The sequence below is a fragment of the Neovison vison genome, chromosome 5, assembly GCF_020171115.1.
Source record: "Neovison vison isolate M4711 chromosome 5, ASM_NN_V1, whole genome shotgun sequence".
Classification (NCBI taxonomy): Eukaryota; Metazoa; Chordata; class Mammalia; order Carnivora; family Mustelidae; genus Neogale; species Neogale vison.
Window position 1 is genome coordinate 22713555 of NC_058095.1, and position 19960 is coordinate 22733514.

At 37.9% G+C, this 19960-nt stretch overlaps 1 protein-coding gene across 3 annotated transcripts in view; it reads left to right on the forward strand.

Annotated features, from left to right (window-relative positions):
- The window catches only part of FBXL20 (F-box and leucine rich repeat protein 20), a 107844-nt gene that overhangs the window by 56341 nt on the left and 31543 nt on the right, over positions 1-19960 (forward strand). For all 3 annotated transcript variants that reach the window (XM_044248091.1, XM_044248092.1, XM_044248093.1), the window contains exons 3-6: positions 12483-12537; positions 15057-15131; positions 17217-17311; positions 17792-17860. In XM_044248091.1, the coding sequence (XP_044104026.1) occupies positions 12483-12537; positions 15057-15131; positions 17217-17311; positions 17792-17860 (294 nt within the window). The remainder of the gene's footprint in view (positions 1-12482; positions 12538-15056; positions 15132-17216; positions 17312-17791; positions 17861-19960) is intronic.

The following is a 19960-nucleotide window of genomic DNA, read 5'->3' on the forward strand; positions in this document are numbered from 1 at the left end:
CGAAGGCGGACGCTTAATGACTGAGCCACCCAGGCACCCCAAATCTTTTTTTAAGTGATTCTAATTCATCCCTTTGCCTCGTTTCCTGTTCCCAACATCAAATATGTCCATGAAATGACTTGTATTTGTGACAAAATATCACATATACTGAGGAACTGTAGAGAAGAGTTACAGCCTTTTACTTTAGTTAAAAAGGTAGGGACACATGACTGGCTCATTGGTGGAGCATGAGACTATTGATGTTAGGGTTGTAAGTCCAAGCCCCATGTTGGGTGTACTTAAAAATAAAATCTTTTTTTTAAAAAGGGGAGTAATACGGTAAAAGTTATTTGAAGCTTTTTCTTGTATTACAGTTATAATTTTATCCTCCTTATTTTTAACATGTAGAAATTACATTTGGGATCACCCACAACATAAAACACATAGCCCCCAATTTATATACATCTAACCTAGGAATTGCCTAGGAAAAAAACTATGGGAGTTATTTTCAGTGCCCATTATTTGGGTTTTTTTTTTTTTTTTTAAGATTTTATTCATTTATCTGGGAGCAAGAGAGAGCACAAGTTGGAGGAGAGGCAGAGGGAGAAGCAGACTCCCCACAGAACATGGAGCCCAGTGCAGGGCTCGATCCCAGGACCCTGAGATCATGACCAGAGTCAGAGTCAGATGCTTAACTGAGCCACCGAGGTGCCCTTATTTGGGCACTTAATTATGCTCTTCTTTGTTCACTAATGACTTAGAAAGAAAGGTACAAGAGAGCCTGGGTGGCTCGGTGGGTTAAGGCCTCTGCCTTTGGCTTGGGTCAGGCTCAGGTTGTGATCCCGGGGTCCTGGGATCCCGCTGCGCATCAGGCTCTCTGCTTGGCAGGGAGCCTGCTTCACCTTCTCTCTCTGACTGCCTCTCTGCCTACTTGTGATCTCTGTCTAATAAATAAAATCTTAAAAAAAAAAAAAAAGAAAGAAAGAAAGGTACGTTTTCTTTTGCAAATGTTAGAAGTTAACAAGTTGTACTGAAGGGCATCTGCCTCTTAATCTTAGCTGCTACTGCTCCAGCCCATAACCAGCCCAGTCCCTGCTCAAGGTGGAAAGTAATTTCATGCTAGTGCTGGTGAAGAAGAGAATTCCTGGCATTTCTAGGGATTTGCATATCTAAGGCCTTCACTATTTTGCAAGTATCCTACAAGCAGGGACTGTTTTCTTATTTATTTATTTATTTGACAGGTAGAGATCACAAGTAGGCATAGAGGCAGGCAGAGAGAGAGGAAGAAACAGGCTCTCTGTTTGGCAGACGCGGGACTTGATCCCAGGACCTTGAGATCATGACCTGAGCCGAAGTCAGAGGCTTAACCCACTGAGCCACCCAGGCGCCCTTAAGGAGAAATATTTTTAAACAGGTTGTGTTCTTAATGCTATTATAAACTGAGTACACTAAGACATACTTCAATTTTTTTATAATGGCATTAATTTGACCAAAATAGTTTACCTAAAGACTCAGTAGGATTCAGGGAAATTATTTGATTCTTTGGTATTTAGCTGCCTGCTATTATGGTTTACATTTTTATATTTTACTAGAGTTTTATTCCATGGAAGACAGACATAAAGGCCACATACCATGTAATTCCACTTATATGAAATATCCAGGATAGACAGATCCATGGAGATAGAGGTTGCCAGGGGCTGTGTTGAGGGTTGATAGGGAGTGACTGCTAATGGGTATAGGGTTTCTTTGGGAGTGATGAAATATTCTGAAATTAGATAGTGACCATGGCTGCACAACATTGTGGTTATACTAAAAATCACTGAATAGTGTACTTTAAAAGGGTAAATTTCTTTTTTTTTTTTTTTAAAGATTTTATTTATTTATTTGACAGAGAGAGACCACAAATAGGCAGAGAGGCAGGCAGAGAGAGAGAGGAGGAAGCAGGCTCCCCGCTGAGCAGAGAGCCCGATGCGGGACTCGATCCCAGGACCCTGAGATCATGACCTGAGCCGAAGGCAGCGGCTTAACCCACTGAGCCACCCAGGCGCCCTAAAAGGGTAAATTTCATGGAATGTGAATTCCCTCTAATATATATATTGTTTTATATATTTTCAGTTTACAGTAATTTATAATAAAACTTTTAATAATACACTTGTAATAAAATATGTAATTATATAATACGTTTTTATTTATTATATAATTTAAAATAAAAAATGCAGGGGCACCTGGGTGGCTCAGTTGGTTAAGCCTCTGACTTCAGCTCGGGTGGTGATCCCAGTGTCCTGAGATTGAGTTCTGCACTGGGCTCCATGCTCAGCAGGGAGTCTTCTTTTCCCTCTGCTGCACTCCCCACTCACTCTCTCTTTTTTTTTAAATAAATAAACAAAGTCTTCAAAAAAAAATTCAGCCCCTATGATAAACAAATACAGTCTACAGCTTTATTTTATGTTGTATGTGTTCAATTATTCTTCAGCCATATCCCAGTCTTGGTGATTTATTGTAGCAAAGGTTTTGTGGATATTTTCTTTGATGCTGGTATCTCTTCCTTTAGATGCAGTCAGTCCCAAAGATAGCATGAAGGGTAGACTAATAGATGACTTCTTAAGTGGGTGATTTGTAGTCTTCTGTCTGTTAAGAGTGACCCCACTTTTTAGGCATTTCTTCATAACCGTTAGCTTATCAGTGGTTACCTCTAATGCAGGGGTACTGAAGAAGCAGGTAATTTAGTCCATACTTGTTTATTTAACAAAAACATTTTTTGCTGAAGAGAAGAACAGCAAATAGAAAATTGTTACAGTAATCTTTATTGGTGAAACTGATGGCCTGAACCCCATTGTAGTGATGGGCTCTGTCAAGAGATTTTTAAGAGCTGGGATTGACAGTATATTGCTGATTGATTTGATTTGTTGCAAATAAGGGTATTGGGAAGGAGGCAAGGATGGTGCCCTAGGTTTTTGCTTTCTGCCAAGTGGATGGTGGGAATACTCACTAAGATAAAGAAAATAGGAGGAAGAACAGGGTTAGTTGACAGAAAATAATGAAAATTAGTTCAGTTCGGGTACCTGTGGATATCCAGGTGGTGATGCCAAAAGGCAGATGTATATACACTTCTCAAGCTTAGCAGCATGATTTAAAATTCATAGAAGAGTAAGAAATTGTGTATATTTAGCTCTTTTTGGATTTACTGGTGCCCATGGAAATAAAGAAAACAGGAAAAAAATACGAAGCCTCACTGACACTAAAATGAAGAGCTTTGGGGCCAAAACATCATATCATGATGATCAATGTGGTAAGAACTGTGTGGAAAAGAGCTGTGTATGCGGATGTTGAGGTTTGGCTGTATGTCCACATAATTGTACTCTTACACATTTTTTCTCTTGGCTTAAATGTTCTATATTAAGGTAGTTGAACTCTTTTGATGTAGCAATGTTTCAGGCATCTCTTAATCTAATATATACGTAAATCAGTATGTCAGCTATAAACTCTGGAACCCATTTTATTTTTATTTATTAATTTAATTTGTCTCCAGATTACTTGAGATGGCTTGGATCAGGAGCAAATATAAGAAATAAAAATGAACTATGAGGACCATGACATATATTTTTTTGAAGTAGAAATCCAAAGCCAGAAAGGAAACACATGTAGCCTTGTAAGAGTTTACACAATTACTATAGGTCATTCTCACATTTAGCTTTGAATTTTTTGGTAGCATAAATGAAATTTTATTCTTTTTTTTTTTTTAAAGATTTTATTTATTTATTTGACAGACAGAGATCACAAGTAGGCAGAGAGGCAGGCAGAGAGAGAGGGGAAAGCAGGCTCCCCACTGAGCAGAGGGCCTGATTTGGGGCTTGATCCCAGGATCCTGGGATCATGACCTGAGCCGAAGGCAGAGGCTTAAACCACTGAGCTACCCGGCGCCCTGAAATTTTATTCTTTTTTTTTTTTTAAGATTTTATTTATTTATTTGACAGAGAGAAATCACAAGTAGGAAGAGAGGCAGGCAGAGAGAGAGGAGGAAGCAGGCTCCCTGTTGAGCAGAGAGCCCGATGCAGGACTCAATCCCAGGACCCTGAGATCATGACCTGAGCCGAAGGCAGCGGCTTAACCCACTGAGCCACCCAGGTGCCGTGAAATTTTATTCTTAACAGAAAAGAAGAAATATATATATTATACCATAAAATCAGGGCTCCTTCTAGCACTACTTTCTAAGAGATACTTCTCAAATGAGACTCTGCTTATATTTTGTGGATAAAGTTACATAGAAAATCCAGTCACAGGAGCGCCTGGGTGGCTCAGTTGGTTAAGCCTCTGCCTTCAGCTCAGGTGAAGAGCCCCACACTGGGCTTCCTGCTCATTGGGGAGCCTGCTTCTCCCTCTCCCTCTGCCTGCCACTCCCCCTGCTTGTGCTTGCTCTCTCTTGTCTCTGTGTGTCAAATGAGTAAATAAAATCTATTTAAAAAAAAAAAAAAAAAGGAGAAAATCCAGTCACAGATTTCATATGGTAACGGCTTCTGGCACCTTTGTAATAGTTAAAAAACAAAATAATAACATGTAAAAATGAATGCATGCTTCTGACAGTCCAGTTGATCCAAGGTTGCTTTAGGCTGCAAGTAATGGGAACTCTGAAATGGGCTTAAACAGTAAGGGAAGTTATTTCATGCAAAAGGAAATAAAAAGATCAGGCTGCCTACATGCCAAGGTTAATTGATTGAGGGGATTCACAGTGTCATCAGCAATTTTCTGTCTGTTCTGCTAGAATCAGCATCAGCTTGGTCCTAAAAGCTCTTTTCTTCACGGGCATAGGATAGATGCCAGTGAATATTGGATCAACCTGTGTCTTTGTTCACTCTGAGGGGAGAGATAGGCAGCCATTTATACTCCAATAAAGCCTCTTCTCAGATCTTATCAGCCCAAATTGGCTTAGGCCTGAACCAATCTCTGTGGCAGGTTTAGACTAATGAACTGAGCTGAAGTGGAGGCTGTAGAGTCAATTACTGTGCTTACCACAGATAGAATATAGCATCCTTAAAGGAATCATGAATGTCCTTCAGTCTTTTATAAATCTCACTTACCTTAGCTGGAATTTTCATAAGATTAGGGTAGCACAAGGATTATATTTTTTACAACATCCTGTATTCAGAATATCTTTAGCTGCGCATGGATGATTGAGTCCTGTACTTCAGACCAGGAGAACAAGTAGATTTATCATCCTTTGATGGGAAATAAAAGGCCTAACCAAGACTTCACCCCAATATAGCCCTACCCTACTGTCGCATTGAGTTTTATTTCCCAAGGAAAAATTACAAACTTTCCAGCGTGTAAAAATTTCCAACATGTCAATAAATGGTTAATGAAGTGCTCAAAATTCTGTACTGCGGAGCATAGCTAAGATGATTTTTGTTTAGAAAGTTTTCATAGATGGTGAAACTGCCATTTGCTCAACAGAGTCACATACACAAAAAAAACTCATTAAAATTCTAATAGAGCTTCTCATTTAGAGAGACAGAACCTTCCTGTCAACTCAGTCTAGTTAATAATTTAAGTAGTTGTTACTCTTACACCTGAGGAACTAAGTGATTTGGTGTGCTACATGGGATAACCGGGTATGAGTAGATTAGGTTTGCATAATTTCTGCTCAGTATAATCTTGGTTAAATAGATAACCGTAAGTAGCTGGATAGAAGAGCAGTTGTCTGATGCGTCCTCTCTAGATTTGTAACAATAAGATCTTTTTTTTTTTTTTTAAAGATTTTATTTATTTATTTGACAGAGTACACAAGTGGCAGAGAGGCAGGCAAAGAGAGAGAGGGAGAGAGAGAGGGAGAAGCAGGCTCTGCACTGAGCAGAGAGCCCGATGCGGGGCTCGATCCCAGGCTCCTGGGATCATGACCTGGGCCGAAGGCAGAGGCTTTAACCCACCGAGCCACCCAGGCGCCCCGACAATAAGATCATTTAAAAAATACCCAGGATACTTACTTTTCTATTCTTAATGGCCAGGGGTGTGCATCTGGTTTATTTAGGAGCATTTTTGCATTGAGACTCAGGTTAAAAAGGAGCCAAAATGCACAGCCCTAATTTAAGATGCTGATGATGTTCTGATCTTGTAGTGGTTATGTCTGCCAACTCTGATTCACTTCTAATATGGAAGATGTGGTCTTTATGTTCACGTTAATAACCAAGTATGTATAGAGAGCTCTTAAAATTTAATCTGTAGTGGATTCTTGTCTAAAGAGTTAAAGCTCTTGTCCATGATAGCTACAGGTAACATGCAATGCTTTTAGCAGAATTCTCCACCAGACGATGGAGAATAACTGTAATGTTAAAATTGTACCTGAAGTCTTCTCACTTAGAGCAGGGGCCTAGTAAACCTGCATCTGTAATCTGATAATAAAGACACTAGCATACAGTTTTAATGAACAGTTCCTGCAAACTGATGGTCTCCTGTGAGGAATAAGATGTTTCCAATTTTGAAAATCTGGGGTAGTTTCTGTCAGACAGTAGGCAAGTAAGTATCAGAATCCTAAATTAAGGGGTGCCTGGGTGCCTCACTGTAAGTGTCTGTCTGCTGCTCAGGGTCCTGGGATCAAGTCCCACATTTGGCTCCCTGCTCAGTGGGGAGCTTGCTTCTCTCTCTCTTCTGCTGCTCCCCCATTTGTGATCTCTCACTCACTCTCTCTTTCAAATAAATAAATAAAATCTTAAAAAAAAAAATCTACTCTAAGTTCAGCAGGCCTTAGCACATCTTCTGGCCAGAGATCTTCATCTAGTGCCTTTAAAATTTTTTAACAAATAATATATAAATTTCCCATTAGCCTAACACTTTGAAAAATACAAAGAAGTAAACAGCTGGCTGCTAATCCCTGCTCTTTCAGTATCCCCCCACCACATACAAAAAGTGCCTATTCTCTACTCCAAAGGTAGCAGATATATCCACTTATATCTGGATATATTATATATATAATACTTGCATGCATGTCTTCATGTATCCATATTTTTTTAGACATGAAAACATATACTCTTCTACAACTTGTTTTTGTTTCTGTCATTTAATAATCATTGATCTCTTTTTAGATCAGTTTATGTACCTCTACCTCATTCTTTTAAAAAGCAGCTATGTACAGTAGTTCATTGACTCTATCACATTTTAAGCATTTTTATTTATATGTATTGTTTGTTTCTTTTCATTATTTCAAATAATGCTGCCACGAACATTCTGTAAACCATTTTTACTCCTACTTTTGCTTCTGTAGGTTGTAATATGTATATTTTTTATTTTAATGGACAATGTCAAATTACTCTGCAAAAAATTGTGCTTCTAGATATCCCCATTACAGGAATGGAATTATCCAGTTATAAACTCTCCAGGTTCACTCTGTGCTTTTTAACTTTTTTTTAAGAGAGGGAAGAGCGGGAGAGGGAGAGAGAAATCTTTTAAGCAAATTCCATTCCCAGTGCAGGGCTTGACATGGGGGTCAGTCTCACAACCCTGAGATCAAGACCTTAGTCAAAATCAAGAGTCGGACACTTAACTGACTGAGCCACCCAGGTGCCCCTATGCTTTTCAACTTTTTTTTTTAATTTTATTTATTTATTTGACACAGAGAGAGAGAGAGAGCCAGAGAGCAGAAGTTGGGGGAATGGCAGAGGGAGAGGGAGAAGGCGGCTCCCCGCTTAGCAGGGAACCCAAAATAGGACTCAATCTCAGGTCCCTGGGATCATGACCTGAGCCGAAAACAGACCTTTAACCACAGAGGAACCTTGCTTTTTAACTTTTTAAATGAGAATTATATTAGGAGGTGTTGCTCAAGAGGGTTTGGGATGTTTGTTATAAGACTGTAAAGCCAAAGGAAGTTGGGAATAAATCCTTTTTAGAGAACCATACTGTAGGTAACCATATCCCAAAATCTACTTTCAGTATAGATGATTTTTAATTAAAGATTTTTATTATTTATTTATTTGACAGACAGAGATCACAAGGAGGTAGAGAGGCAGGCAGTGGGGTGGGTGGGGGCAGCAGGCTCCCTGCTGAGCAGAGAGCAGATGTGGGGCTCCATCCTAGGACCCTGGGATCATGACCTGAGCAGAAGGCAGAGGCATAACCCACTGAACCACCCAGGTGCCCCTACTTTCAGTATTGATTTTAACAGCCAGTTCCCATGTTCTCTTCCAGGGATTTAGTATTAAGGATTTGAGGGGTTTTGTTTGTTTGTTTGTACAGCAGTGTTTTATGTGCAATTAGACCCTGTTTTCTTCCATAGTCTTTTTGCTTCCTGGTATTCTTTATCAAGTGTGTGGAAGGCGAGGTTTACTTTGCTTAAACCTGGGCAGCCTAAAGCCAGTTCCAGTTTTTCAGTAGTCTCTTGATAAGAGATGCGGAAAGGCTTTTATTGAAGTAATCAAGAACATCCTTAGACAATAACAGACGTTTCATTCCATCTCAGTTTTCTTATCTCTTTGATCTTAACCATGTGGTTATCAGGGTCAGGAGTTGGAGCCTCATGGGCCTGGAGCCTACTTTAACCCACTGAGCCACCCAGGCGCCCCTGGAGCCTACTTTAAAAAAAAGAAAAAAGTACAACATAGTGATGTGACAAATCATACATTATGAAATGCCTGCCACAGTAAGTGTTGTTATCATGCATTACTTAACCATTCTAGTAATGGATGTAGACATCTCAGGAGGAATTATGTAAAGGGTTAAAGTGTATTGAAAAGGACCATTGTCAACACGATCTAAGGTAGTTATTCTGAAGATGATGAAAAGCAGGAAGGTGCTCAGTATAATGTAGTTTTATTATGCTGGCTTATTATATAGATGCTGTACGTAAATATTTATACAGGTACTTTTTTTTTTAAATTAAAGTTTACATAATGATATTTGGAAGGATAAATGCTCATTTTAAGCCCTTACTTCACCCCCCCCAAAAAAAAAAAATCACTCTGGCTAAAACCCTGGCAGCCCATCCCACCACTTCTTATATTTGGGTTTCTTTTTTCTTTTTTCAAGATTTTACTTATTTATTTGACAGAGAGAGACACAGTGAGAGAGGGAAACAAGCAGGGGGAGTGGAAGAAGAAGCATGCTTCCCACTGAGCAGGGAGCCTGATGCGGGGCTAGAGCCCAGGACCCTGGGATCATGACCTGAGCTAAAGGCAGACGTTCAATGACTGAGCCACTCAAGTTCCCCATATATTTGGGTTTCTAAAAATGATTAGCGCCACTATCAAGTATGTAGAATAAGTAGAAATCAAAGTTTACAAAATAATAGCAGACACTCAGATGGATGGATTTAGTATGGAGTGGTAGAAGGGACTTAAGCACTGAGGCTTAATTCATCTAACTAGTGAGCCGAATCAGGACTGGAGGGATCAAGCTCTTTTTACTGAATACAAGAGCATAGTGGCTCTATTTGTCTTCTCTCTTTTTAACGTACTGTAATGTCAAAATCCAGGTGAAAACCGAACTCATTTGGAATCTTAATATTCAGAGCCCCAGGCAGTACTTTTTAAGAATGGAATTAGGATTCCCAAGATGTGTGCTTCAGAGGCTCCTAGGTCTGCGTTTGGCCTTCACCCTGATGTTCTGTGTCTGTGTATCGTGCTTCCTTTTATTATAGTCTATTATTATAGTCTAACTAGGATCGTTACCTGTAAAGTTGCTCACCTGTGTCCCCCCAGGTGTAATATCGTATTTACACAAATTGCTCAGGGGTTAGTGATGAATTTACAGGAACAGGATCTTTTAATTATGAAATTCCACATAAAGGTACCATATAGCAGAAGACAGGAAAAGGCAGGGGCATTTTAGCAATTCAGGGATGTTTGTTGCATAAGAAAAACTTACTGTTTTAGGAATTGAGGTACCTAAGTTGGTGATATCTATATTTATTTGGAAGTGGTTAGTAATCTGTATTGAAGAAGATGGGAGATTGATTGTATAAAAGCCAGTTATTCGGGTGGGAGCAGGGCCACCTGCTAGCTGGAACAAGAAAGGTATCCAGTCTTCCCTCTAGGGACAGATACACAAAGTGTGATATGCAGTACAGTGGAATATTTTTTAGAGATTTTATTTATTTATTTTAAAGATTTGTTTATTTAGAGAGCATGAGGAGGCAGAGGGAGAGGGAGAGAGAATCTCAAGTGGACTCCCTACTGAACAGGGAGCCTGAGGTGGGGCTCAACGAAACCGGAGTTGGCTGCTTTACCAACTGCTGAGCCACCCATGCACCCCTCCAGCAGAATATTATGCGGCATTAGGAGGGAAATTCTGTGACATGTTACATGCTGAGTGAAATAAGCCAGTTACAAAAGGCGAATACTGGAACACCTGGATGGCTCAGTTGGTTGAGTGTCTGACTATTGATTTTGGTTCAGGTTATGATCTTGGAGTCGTGAGATCGAGCCCAGCAGACTCCTCAGAGAACGTGGAGTCTGCTTCAGATTATCTGTCTCCCTCTCCCTCTGTTCCTCCCTTTGCCCGCTTGGTCTCTTTCTAAAATAAATAAATCTTAGGGGCACTTGGGTGGCTCATTGGGTTAAGCCTCTGCCTTTGGCCCAGGTAATGATCTCAGAATCCTGGGATCAAGCCCCGCATCGGAGCTGAGCAGGGAGCCAGCTTCTCCCTCTCTCTCTGCCTGCCTCTCTGCCTACTCTCTCTAATAAATAAAATCTTTAAAAATAAATAAATAAATCTTTTTTTAAAAAATCACACAAAAGAACAAATACCATATGTTTCCCCTCATATGATGTACCTAGAGTAGCCAAATTCATAGACAAAGAAAGTACAGTAGTAGTAGTTGCTAGGAGCTAGGAGAAAGGGGATTGAAGAGTTAATTGTTTAATATATATGGAGTTTTATTTTGGAGAGATGAAAAAGTTCTAGAGATGGATGACGGTAATGGTTGCACAATGGTGTGAATGTACTTAATGCCACTGAACTGTACACTTAAGAATGATTAAAATAGGGGTGCTTGGGTGGCTCAGTGGGTTAGGACCTCTGCCTTCGGCTCGGGTCATGATCCCAGGGTTCTGGGATCGAGCCCCGTGTCATCTGGCTCTCTGCTCAGCCGGAGGCCTGCTTTCCCTTCCCCTTTCTCTGCCTGCCTCTCTGCCTACTTGTAATCTCTGTCTGTCAAATAAATAAATAAATCTTTAAAAAAAAAAAAGAATGATTAAAATAGCAGATTTTATGTTGTGTATATTTTATCCAAATAACAAAAAAATTAAAAAGCCAAATATTTACAAAATGCACATCACTATTTGTCTGATGTAATTACTTAAGTTTTTTATTTTTTATTTTATTTTTTTTTAGAGAGAGAGGGAACATGTGAGGGGGTGGGGGGCAGAGAGAATCTTAAGTAGGCTCCACATCCAGTGTGGAGGCCAACCCAGAGCTGGATCTCTTATGACTCTGAGATCATGACATGAGCCAAAATCACAAGTCCTGCTTAACCGGCTGAGTCACTCGGTGTCCCTTGTCTGATGTGATTATTAACTGAGTTTATTCCAAGTTCCAAAATGTGACTGATCGCCTCTAATCACTAAGCAACAAAATTTTGTTCTTTTAGGCTAATTCAGAAGGTTTTAACACTTAAGGTATTATGGAAGAAAAAATCTGGCCTTCATTCTCCAAATTAATGTTTCCTGACCTCCTTTTTGTAACATCCTAGGTATCTCCAGTTATCTCAAGGAATTTATAAAATTCTTAAGACAAAATTTAAATCTTTGAAGCACATGCTATATATTATATTGCCTCTTACAGATTTTAACTTATTATTCAGAATAAACTGACCTTTAAAGGGTGCTGATAAGTAAAGAGGACTTTAAACAGATGTGACCCATTCACTTATTACCAGGATGCTCTGACCTGCCTTTATAGGTTGCTTATAGTGTAGAGAGTTATGACACTTTAAGCAAATCCGTTATTTCAAATAATAATAATGTGACAAAGTAAATATGTAACTTAGTTAAATATAGTTAATAGTTAACTATAAGACTGAGAATAATTCTGGGCAGTGTTTCCTGACAGTGATTAGATGAGTTTTATAATTTCCTGAATTAGAATTAAATATATAGAGATTTAACATAGTTATTAATTTTTAGATATTACTATATTATTTAATCTTTTTTCCTTCATAACTGTAAAATTCTTTATAAAGTTACCTCCCCTAGTCGTCTTTGATGACCAGAAGTGTGAAAATTGTTTTGTTTTGTTTTGTTTACTTTTAACAAATTTTAACAAATCGTATCAGAATATTTTATTATCCCTTGATACAAGTTCAGTTGAACTTGTGCGGTGCTTAATATGTACATTCTCAAGTAAAAGATTACTTTCTCTTCCAATGTTTTATGTGGGTATCGTTATGTTGTAAGTTGTTCCCTGCTTTTTGTATTTGTTGAAAAGAATTCCCTTTTCATGCATGTATTTACATTGGTATTTTTAGGTAAAAATCAAGAGAAACTACTGTATCATATAATAAAATTTGTCTCCTTCTCTTTTAGGATATTTTCTTTTCTGGATGTTGTTACTTTGTGTCGCTGTGCTCAGGTCTCCAGGGTAAGAATGGTTGAGATTATTCTAGCGGTACCCCTTCCTGATGCTGATGATGTCAGCCTCTCTAGTAGGCAAACCGTTTACTTCAGATGTTAGTTGTATGTTATGTTTCAGAGGATGGTATTTTATGCATGGCATTCCCAAATTCTGCAGTGGCCTTCTGCAATATGTACTGTCTCTAACTTTAATTTTTTGGAAATCTTAACTATTTGTAAAATGCAAACACAGGAAACATTTTTAAGGAAAAGATATTAAACATGCAAATCAAAAGAATAGGCTCTACTCAGAATTGTAATAAAATAGTGTTTCATTGTTTTTCTAATTCATTTTATGTGCACACACACACCCACACACACAGAAGGCTCAGGGCTCTAATTCTCATGTTATTTCCCTGTATTGCTTTTCTCAAAAGATAATAGCTAGAATATAATTTATTTTAAAATTATAGGGCAAACCAGATTCCATTCTTAAAGTCAATTTTTAATTTCACTTAATTATCTATTTTTTATGATAAAACTGAAACATCATAATCTTATTGGCTGCCACTAACCAAGAATAGATTCTGTGTTTTGGGAATATTGCTTTCTCTTTTGTAATACAGATCTATAATGATTAACTTACAGTGAATGAGCACATGCAATCATCATTTTTTTAAATAAACCAGACAGTGGCTTTTTGCTTGTTCATTTAATAAATACTGAGAAACTACTGGGTATGAGATACGGTCCTAAGTGCTGGATATGGAACAGGTTTATACCATACTGTGTTTATCTTTGTAGCTGTGCACAGGTTTTCAAATAACCAATACTGCTCCCCTCAAAAAAAAACCCATGAAACTTGCCATAGAAAATTCACCGTGTCTTGCTAACTTTAAGGTAATTTCTGCATCCCAAAAGCTGTACTAAATCAGTGTATCAGCTATTCTGGAAACGGTCAGTAATATTTTGGTGATTTTTTTCTTCATGACTTTTTTTCCCTTGTATTTGTGCTATGGATATGGCTGATACAAATGAATAGGGTTTCCCTAATATCTCCATCTGAAGCTGAGGTCATCATTGAAAAAATACCGAGGCCAGTATCTTAAATTTTTTGTTTAGTTGCAGTCTCATCTCATGGGTGTTGATTTTAGCGAATTTTAATTGTTTTGATTTGTAGGTTCCTCTTCCCTATTAATGTTTTAACTTAAAGGAAAGAACACCCAGTTTTCATTAAATCTGGAGAATTGGTACATCAGTAGTTATGCTATTGTTCTCTACTTAAAGTACCTAACGAATTAGTTAAAAAAAAAAAAAAGACTCTAGAAAGGACCTTGTGATTCCTAATTTTAGTCTCAGGTTGTCATGTTTCCTTACTGGAGAAAGTAAGAAAATGACAAATATCAACTCAAACCAGAAGTATATTAAGCTTAAGAATCTAGTAAACATGCGTTTTATCTTTTGTCTCACATGGCTAGCCATTTAAGAAGCCATGAGACCACAAAAAGAAAAGCAACATTAACTCCTGAGAAAACCTTAAAGGTTTCCAGAGTAATAACTTTATTTGCCCTCATACTCCTGACATATTTCTGGTAGATTGTGTGACACCCTGGGGCTTACAAGGATATTCAGTTTCCTTATTAGTATCTCAGTATTGACTCCATGTAGTAGTCTACATTAGAAGTCTCTTACTACTAGATGTAGTAGTAAGAGATAATATTCTAATATTGTAGTAAGAGATAATATTCTAAGTTTATAAGTCAATAATATTAAGACTTTTGTTTGCACTTTAATAAGGAAAACTTTTAAAGGCTTTCTCATTAAAATGTGATTCATAAGTCAAGTCTTATTGGAGTCATTTTTTCTAATCCTGAAAAGTAGAAATTCTTGCCTCTCTTTAGCCTAATTGAAGAAATGTATGAGAAGTCTTAAATGATCACTGTTTTAAGATTCCTACGACTCAAGATAGAGAGAAAGATGACCAGTTGAGAAACATGCCTCAGTGAGGAAGAGGAAAGCAATAAGATTCTGTCTTGGATGTGAAGAAACGAGGGTATCTTTTCTAAGTCCCAGGTCACTGTATCAGTTTCAAGTCTGACCAAGTGATTGTGGATGGCAACTATGTGTATTGAACATGGCCGTATTCAGAGTATTTTACTCTTTGGTTTTACCTCATCTTGCTCTTCGTTGAAGGATGGCGTAAGAGACTAGTTTTTCATCTCCAGAAGTATCTCATTTGGAGATCAAAAACTAAATTTTCCAGTTAGAAAAGAGTTTCTGGCTAGGATACTTATCAGACTGTCCTCTTCTGACATCCCCTCCCCCCTACCCCCACCCCAGCTGCTGGTTTCTGTATCTGTTCATTTATGATATAATCTAATTGAATAAAATATGAATCAGAGACAAGGCAGACCTTTTGGGGGTTAATGGTGGAGGGCTGATAAGTTTTTTGGTCAATTTCTTTTATTAGTTTGAATTGTGAACTTGAATATTGCTGGTTTTCCCCCTTGAGCTTCTGCTCATTTTGTCTCTTTTTCTTCAAAACAGGCCTGGAATGTTCTGGCTCTGGATGGCAGTAACTGGCAGCGGATTGACCTGTTTGATTTCCAGAGGGATATTGAGGTATAATTATGTGATGTGTGGCCCCATTTCTCATGTTAGAATGTAATTACAGCATGGAACAGATTAGCCCCAACCATATAAATCTCCTTTCCCTGGAGAGAGAAACTATTAATTTCAGTGCATCTGAACTTCATGGGAACCAGCAGCTTCAGATTTTGAGAACAAGCAGAACTATTTTACTGATGGAATACTAAATGATTTAGTATTAAAAGGACTAGAAATTTTTTTCTTTATTTTTGTGGTGGAAACGTGACCATGCATTTGCTCTTTTAAGGAAGTCTTTATATTTGCTTTTTGAAGAATGAATAGAGGGGCACCTGGGTGGTTCAGTCGTTAAGCATCTGGCTTCGATCAGGTCATGATCCCAGGGTCCTGGGATTGAGCCCCACGTTGGACTTCTGCTCAGTGGGGTGTCTGCTTCTTTCTCTTCCACTCCCCCGCTTGTGTTCCCTCTCTTGCTGTGTCTCTGTCAAATAAATAAATAAAATCTTTTAAAAAAAGAGAGATGAAGAATGAATAGAGTTAACAGTTTTTGGGGAATGGTATTTGCATAAATTCTAATTAAGATGAGCATTTGGCTTTGGGGGAGCCTACAGACAGTTTTTATGGAGAATGAAAAAAGAATAAAGCCAAAGTCATTTAATGAAGTATTTTTGCTGGGGAGAGATTTTTTTTTTTCCCCTTCTCATTTCTTCCTCATTATTTCATCTCTTAGTATAGCCTATTATCTCTAAAAGAGAGAAGGATAATAGCTTAAACTTAAATTATTTTAACATGAACCTGAATTCTGTGGTCCTTGATTTTCTTGTCAGAGAGTGAAAATAATAGCTTCCTCATTGTATTATAAGGATAAAATGAGATTTAGATTTAAAACATTTTTAAGTTCCAGGGAACTTGTCTTGAGGATCCATATAAGAAATTTTTCAAAGCCTCACATGAACTTTCCATTAGAAACGGAACTTTCAGGGACGCCTGGGTGGCGCAGTTGGTTGGACGACTGCCTCCGGCTCAGGGCGTGATCCTGGAGTCCCGGGATCGAGTCCCACATCAGGCTCCCAGCTCCATGGGGAGTCTGCTTCGCTCTCTGACCTTCTCCTCGCTCATGCTCTCTCTCACTATCTCTCTCTCTCAAATAAATAAATAAAATCTTAAAAAAAAAAGAAACGGAACTTTCGGGGCGCCTGGGTGGCTCAGTGTGTTAAAGCCTCTGCCTTTGGCTCGGGTCATGATCCCAGGATCCTGAGGAGAGCCTGCTTCCCTTCCTCTCTCTCCCTGCCTCTCTGCCTACTTGTGATCTCTGTCAAATAAATAAATAAAATCTTAAAAAAAAAAAAAAGAAACGGAACTTTCCATTTCTACAGAAAGTGCTTTTAAAATAATACTCACTGATATCTTGCTGGATTCTCATGTTTTTCACAATTGCCTAATCTTCATGGATATAAATATCTGTTTAAAACAACATGACCCACAAAAAAAAAAAAATGACCCACAAAATCATTCAATATATACATCATTCTATATATCATTCTCTATATATAGATATATATCCTATATATCTATAAATCATTCTGTATATCCATATAAATGTTTAAAACATTTATATGGATATATGATTTAAAACATTATATGGATATAAATGTCTAAAACAACATGACCCACAAAATCATTCAACAAGCTTCTGTTAAGTGTCCATTGAGTTTCCGTTGTATTTAGAATGCTGTAGTAAACACTTGGGGGAGGATTCGGAAGCAATAAAGATAGCTGCTGCTAATGTCCTTCAGTAGCTGCAGGAGGGCAGTCTGCATTAGTATAGTAGCCTAGGAAGTGCAGAGCACCATTTCCTCAACTGCAGAGTGTCTCTCAAACAGCAGAATGCACAATACAGGGTGTAAGCCTGTTTCAGGTAGATGAGTTGATCAGTTTTCTCAAAATAAGTTGGAATTTCTTTCTTGCATTAGATTTTGAAAACAAGTAGAAGCTTTTTCTTTGCTTATAAATTATTTAAAACCAAGGTTGTGTTCTTTTCAAAAACAATGTGGTACCTTAATTTTCTGTTTTGTATTGTTTACCTGTCTTTTTTTACAGGGCCGGGTAGTGGAGAATATTTCAAAAAGATGTGGGGGCTTTTTACGAAAGTTAAGTCTTCGTGGGTGTCTTGGAGTAGGAGACAATGCATTAAGGTAAGAACATAACTATTGATTAATTGATGTTCTTGGCTGAATTAAGGAACAGCACTATTTCACCCAGAAAAAGCTAAAATAATTTTTATATTCTTAAGCTCTTCAGAACCCAAACATACATATGTTGCTTATAACACAAAAATAGCCAGTTTTGGGATGTATGGTTTTGAGAATAAAACAAGAATAAGTATCCCCACCAAAAGCCAGATTCCTCACATCATAAATGGCTATTTTGGAGCCTTGAGTAAATTTTTTTTTTAATTTGTTGACTAAGAGTTAGGGTAATTTTAACCTTGGTTGACACAAAGGTCAATATTTAAAAGTTCGTGGTAGAAAATGAATATATTTGTAATGTGAACTAGTTTTGTACAAATATCTGGTATTACCAATAGTAATATCTTTTATTATTTTTTGTAATGCCTAGAATTATGCCCATTTCTTTTCACATCTTTAACTTAACTTTGTTTCTTTCCTGTAAAGGACTTTTGCACAAAATTGTAGGAACATTGAAGTACTGAATCTAAATGGATGTACAAAGACAACAGATGCGTAAGTATTTTATGTTTTAGAAGGGTAAGTCATAGCCCCTTGTGTCCTGCCTATATTAGCTTTAAGTGTGGGCACTTAAATACATTTAGCAAATTTTCATCTTACAGAGGGAAGATATTTTAAAAGGAAAAAACATTGGGACGCCTGGGTAGCTCAGTGAGTTAAAGCCTCTGCCTTCAGCTCAGGTCATGATCTCAGGGTCCTGGGATCAAGTCCCATATCGGGCTCCTTGCTCAGCAGGGAGCTTGCTTCTCTCTCTGTCTCTTCCTGGAACTCTTGTCTGCATGTGCTCGCTCGCTCTCTCTCTGACAAATAAATAAATTTTGTTAATAAATAAATAAATAAATAAATAAAATAAAAATAAAAGGAAAAAACATTAAAATGGAAATGGCGTAAGAAACTTGTTTTGGAATCTGGCCCAAATTCCATCTTGATATTTAAAGTGAAACTTAAAAATTGTAGACCATGCAGTAGAGATATTAATAATACAAATTACTAGGACTATTTATATTTCAAGATACTAATAGGTTTCATTCAAAAAACAAGGTAAACAGGAGTGCCTGGATGGCTCAGTCATTTGAGCATTGATTTTACCTCTGGTCTGATCTCAGGGTCCTGGGATTGACCCCTACCCCCAACCCATGGGGCTCTGTGCTCACTGGGGAGTCTGCTTGTCCCTTTGCCCTCCTCCCTGCCAGTACTCTTTCTCTTTCAAGTAAATAAATAAAATCTTATAAAAAAAATATAGTAAACAGATAATTCTATCAAAAAGATATAAAATCTTACATAATTAAACAACTTGTAATAATATTGAGCATATATTAAATGACCCTTTACGTGTACTATGTCTGTGTCAGTTACAATATAAATGAAATCAGAACTTCATCCTTGAGAGCTTCCTATCACAGATATAAGAGACATGGAAGATAGACATAAAAAACATTCAGCACCCCCCTCCCCAAATTCAGTTCCAGGCTATCTGTTGGTAATAAGATGTATCAGATAACACTTAAAATTACATAGGGAAATTGTTTCCTATTTTAAGGTGAAGCAGTTAGGAAGCATGTTTATACAGGGTGGGGCCAGGATTATTCAGGGAATGTTCCTGTTCAAAAAAGGCCTCATGGAGATGGGATCTTTATAATTGCTTTAATAAAGGAAAGTGGAAGACACTCCAGACACAGGGTACAGTTTATTTCATTCCTTTCTTTGAGGTCACAACATTGTTAACTTTTAGTATAAGAAAGTGTCTGAAAGACAAGAACTATGGTTATTAATTCTACTGTGGTAGAATCACAAGAATACTTGTAATAGTAAGCAAGTATTATTTCTGTGGATTGATTTAATCCTTTAACATGAGAAATAAATCTAACCCCTCCCCTAACTATGACTTTATACCGGTAGTCCACCTTTACTTCAGATAAATTACCTGTTTATTTTTTTCTCCTGAATACTTAATGTTAACAGAGATAAAGAATCTGACTAGTTTGGTATCTAGATAAATGACATACAATTTACACTTTTTTCTAGGAATCTATCCTATAAACCAAAGATAAACTGACGAAAATATGGTATAATTTATGTATGAAGCTATTCATTTTTATTGTTTGTAATAACAAATACTCCAATATATTTTTTTAAGATTTTATTTACTTATTTGACAGAGAGCAGGAGAGCACAGGTCAGGGGAGCTGCAGGCAGAGGGAAAGGGAGAAGCAGGCTCCCCACCAAATAAGGAGCCCAGTGTGGGGGCTTGATCCTAGGACCCTGGCATCATGACCTGAGCTAAAGACAGTTGTTTAAGCAACTGTACCACCCAGGTGCCCCAAATACTGCAGTATTTCTAATAGCAAGAGATGGGAGACAATCCAAATATCATTCCATAGAGCACTATTAAAAGGAATGAGGAGCTATATAGTATTCTGGGATGATCTCCAGGACGTACTCTTAAGAAAGTGAACTGCAGTGGCACTTGGGGGAGGTTGGTTAAGTTGGTTATGCCTCTGCCTTCGGCTCAGGTCATGATCCCAGGGTCCTGGGATCGAGCCCCACATCAGGCTCTCTGCTCAGCAGGGAGCCTGCTTCCCTTCCTCTCTCTCT